The sequence below is a fragment of the Glycine soja genome, chromosome 12, assembly GCF_004193775.1.
Source record: "Glycine soja cultivar W05 chromosome 12, ASM419377v2, whole genome shotgun sequence".
In the NCBI taxonomy this organism is placed as follows: Eukaryota; Viridiplantae; Streptophyta; class Magnoliopsida; order Fabales; family Fabaceae; genus Glycine; species Glycine soja.
This window is the reverse complement of record NC_041013.1, coordinates 9452286-9454578: the sequence shown is the minus strand read 5'-3', so window position 1 is coordinate 9454578 and position 2293 is coordinate 9452286. Positions and strand designations below refer to the sequence as shown.

The 2293-nt window shown below is 35.1% G+C and overlaps 1 protein-coding gene across 1 annotated transcript; it reads left to right on the top strand.

The window, feature by feature from the left end:
• The first annotated feature begins 1072 nt into the window (after positions 1 to 1072).
• Positions 1073 to 1943, top strand: LOC114378670. Its single transcript, XM_028337317.1, has 3 exons — positions 1073 to 1270; positions 1355 to 1424; positions 1543 to 1943. The coding sequence occupies exons 1-3, from the start codon at positions 1073 to 1075 to the stop codon at positions 1941 to 1943; spliced, it is 669 nt and encodes a 222-aa protein (XP_028193118.1).
• The last annotated feature ends 350 nt before the right edge of the window (positions 1944 to 2293 follow it).

Genomic DNA, 2293 nt, shown 5'->3' with positions numbered 1-2293 from the left:
AAGATGACTTCGAAGTTCACAATTTTGAAGATGAGGATTAGACATTGATGTTTGTTATTTAGTTATAATGTTTGTTTTCTTCTAATACTTCAAAACTTGGTTAGCGTATTTTATTTTTGTTGTGATATGGAAGTTTGTTACTTATCTAATAGTCATTGATCCCAATATTTTATTTCAATGTTTATGTTATAATATTATTTTTCTATATATAGATATGTCATCAAGTGGTGTTGACCCTCCCCGACCCTCTTCACATGATTCAAGTGGGAAAGGGGCAATTGCAAAGAAAAGACGATATATGGTTAGACTATTACCACCTCGAGATAGTCTTCCATCATCTACCTCATCCCCATCTTCTATGTCTATCCCAGTTAGACCTCCTGATCTTGCACCTACACCATCTCCACCTCCGACTGAAGCTAGACCATCTTCATCTCATGTTAATGCACTTGGACCATCTATGATACCTACATCCACCCTATCTCCATCCTCAGTTAATGCACGTAGATCGTCCCCAGTACCTACATCCACACCTTCCCCATCCCCGCCTATGGACAACATGCCTACTGATGAAGATGCTATAAATTTGGCGATGGAAGACCCTCCCCTTAATGATTGACCTATGGTTACGCTAATTAATAGAGCGTAAGTATTACAAAATTTATATAATTATCATTATATATGATACATCACATGATATTTTACTATTTTGATTATCTTTTATATTTAGGTTTCATCCATCTAAGGTTGTGGCAAAGGCTGTCACTTTGTCCATTAGGCAACAATTTGGTCAGACTTGACCTACATGGAGAGCGATTCTAAAAGATCATTAGGAACTTTTTTTCCAGCGTTTTAAGGTAAATTATTCTTCTATTAATGAATTAGTTCAAAGGTTGAAATGGATAATAATGCTATTTTTGTATTTTAACTGAAATTATAAAATTTGTATTTTTCTAATTGTGTACAATTTCATTACTTTGTTATACTTTAGATAAAATTGATTTGGAGACCCGAGGAAGAGAATGAAATAAAAAAAGCTTTTAACTCGAAAGCTTCTCATAGACTTTCTGAGATGTTTAGGGATGCCCAAAATGAAAATAAAAGGCCATATTGGATCGAAGATTGTGTTTGGAACGATCTATTATCACATTGGAATGCACCTGAGTATCGTTCCAAATGTGCACAGGCCAAAAAAAATTGGGCATCTGAAAAGGGTGGGTGTATGCACACAGGTGGTTCTATCAGCTTGCAGGATCATGCCATTCGCTTGGTATGTACATTAAAATTATAATGCATAGTTGTTTATACTTATTAGTTTACCACTTAATGTTTATTTTTTAATGTTTGTTAATAGTCAGAGGAGCTTGGTCAATCTGTACATGTAGATGAAGTCTTTCAGCAAACTCATTTACGAAAGGATACTGGTCAATTTGTCGATGATAGATCTAGACGGACACATGTGAGTCCATTGTCTCGCATATTTTTTTGTTCTTTAAAATGTTTATTATATTTATGGAATAATAATTGTTTATGAATTACAAGAAGAATTTGAGGCTAGACTATCTCAAGCCAGGTCTGATGCTGCATCAAGTGCTGGTGAATCCCAACTCACTCCCTTAGACCTTGCTGAAGAACAAAGACTTGTGAGTCGGTGTTGGGTTGCAGTTGCAGGACCAAAGCATAAGGGACGCCTTTATGCTACTGGAGACCTTGCTCATACTTACAAATGTGGAAATGACAGCTTCATGCAGCATACACATGGATCTTCCAGTCTTGCTGAAGATGCTGCAGAGATTAATCGCCTAAGGAAGGAGCTGCGTCAATCAAAAGAGGAGATACGCATTTTTCAGTCAGTAGTCCTTCAGTTCCTGCCTCCAGAGGCGCAGAACATTATTCAACAACAACAACAACAACCTCACCAACAGCAGGCAGTTGACCAGTAGGACCAGGCAGAAGACCAACAGGACCAGGCAGATGACCAGCAGAGGCATTCTCCTGATGATTATTTTGACTACTGACTTAGTAACCCAAAATTACTATTAACAATCGACATTGACATTTTACACTATGTTTTTTTTACATATCTTTTCAATTTAACTTCATGATTTATTTTACCCTATCTTTTGGATTTATCAATTTCATTATTTCCTCAACTAAAAGTATGTATTAATTCAAATATTCATGCTAAATAATGTAAATGCATAAAATAATTGCTAAATTATTAATGATAAAAAAACAAAAACAATAGAAATAATATATTATTTACAAAAAATATATTTTCTGACAGAAATTT